This window comes from Charadrius vociferus, unplaced genomic scaffold (assembly GCF_000708025.1).
Source record: "Charadrius vociferus isolate BGI_N301 unplaced genomic scaffold, ASM70802v2 scaffold390, whole genome shotgun sequence".
NCBI classification, from domain to species: domain Eukaryota; kingdom Metazoa; phylum Chordata; class Aves; order Charadriiformes; family Charadriidae; genus Charadrius; species Charadrius vociferus.
This window is the reverse complement of record NW_009646433.1, coordinates 1,833,571-1,834,306: the sequence shown is the minus strand read 5'-3', so window position 1 is coordinate 1,834,306 and position 736 is coordinate 1,833,571. Positions and strand designations below refer to the sequence as shown.

Sequence of the window (736 nt, the reverse complement as noted above, 5' to 3'; positions counted from 1 at the left end):
GTGAACCTTTCCCTCGCCCTTTTTCCCCTTGTTACCAACCCCAAACCACAGGACAATAATAGGGGTTTTTTTTGGTTTGTTTTTTTTTTTTTTTTCCAGAAGATGGGTCGTGATGTGGGCCCTTGCTCCGTGGTGGCACCCTTCCACATCTCCAGGAAGGAGAAAACAGGAGGATGCCTGTGCTCTCTGCATCGGAGGAGCATGCCTTCAGGTCCCAGAGCAAGGCTGTGACCCAGGGCTTTATCCCAGAGACATCGCCTGGCCATTTGTCTCAAATCTGCCCCCTGAGACACAATGATGGGCCGCTATGCATGAGGAAACACTGTGCACAGCTCTCAAAAGAACAACATGTCATGATGTCCCCTTCCTTGGATCATCTCTTTGGAGGATATCCTGGGGAGATGTCCATCTTTCCTAGTCATGCTCCTGCTCTGGTTAGGTGAAGGGGTGGGGGGGGCACACATCCAAAGTAACAAATCCTCCGTAAGTTATTTTTTAGCAGAAGCATCAGGAACATAAGGAAGGTGAGCCTTGCAAAGCACAATGGCCAGGGAAGAGGCTTGCACAACCTTTTGTGAGTCCAAATGACAGGTCTCAGGTCCCTGCCACCCACCCTCCTTCCTGGGCTCTCGGAGAGCAACCCTACCTCCGGCGTGCCGCAGTCGCACTGCTCTCCCCGCTCCACAAACTGGTTCCCGCACACCGGCCCCCCGTACAGCTCATCCGCCCTGGGGAC

General features: G+C 53.5%; 1 protein-coding gene across 1 annotated transcript in view; it reads right to left on the bottom strand.

Moving 5' to 3' along the window:
- ADAM8 (ADAM metallopeptidase domain 8) overlaps positions 1-736 on the bottom strand; it is a 19,199-nt gene that overhangs the window by 2,826 nt on the left and 15,637 nt on the right. Inside the window, exon 13 of the mRNA XM_009881745.1 lies at positions 647-736. This exon is cut by the window's right edge and continues 4 nt beyond it. Within this exon, the coding sequence (XP_009880047.1) occupies positions 647-736 (90 nt within the window). The remainder of the gene's footprint in view (positions 1-646) is intronic.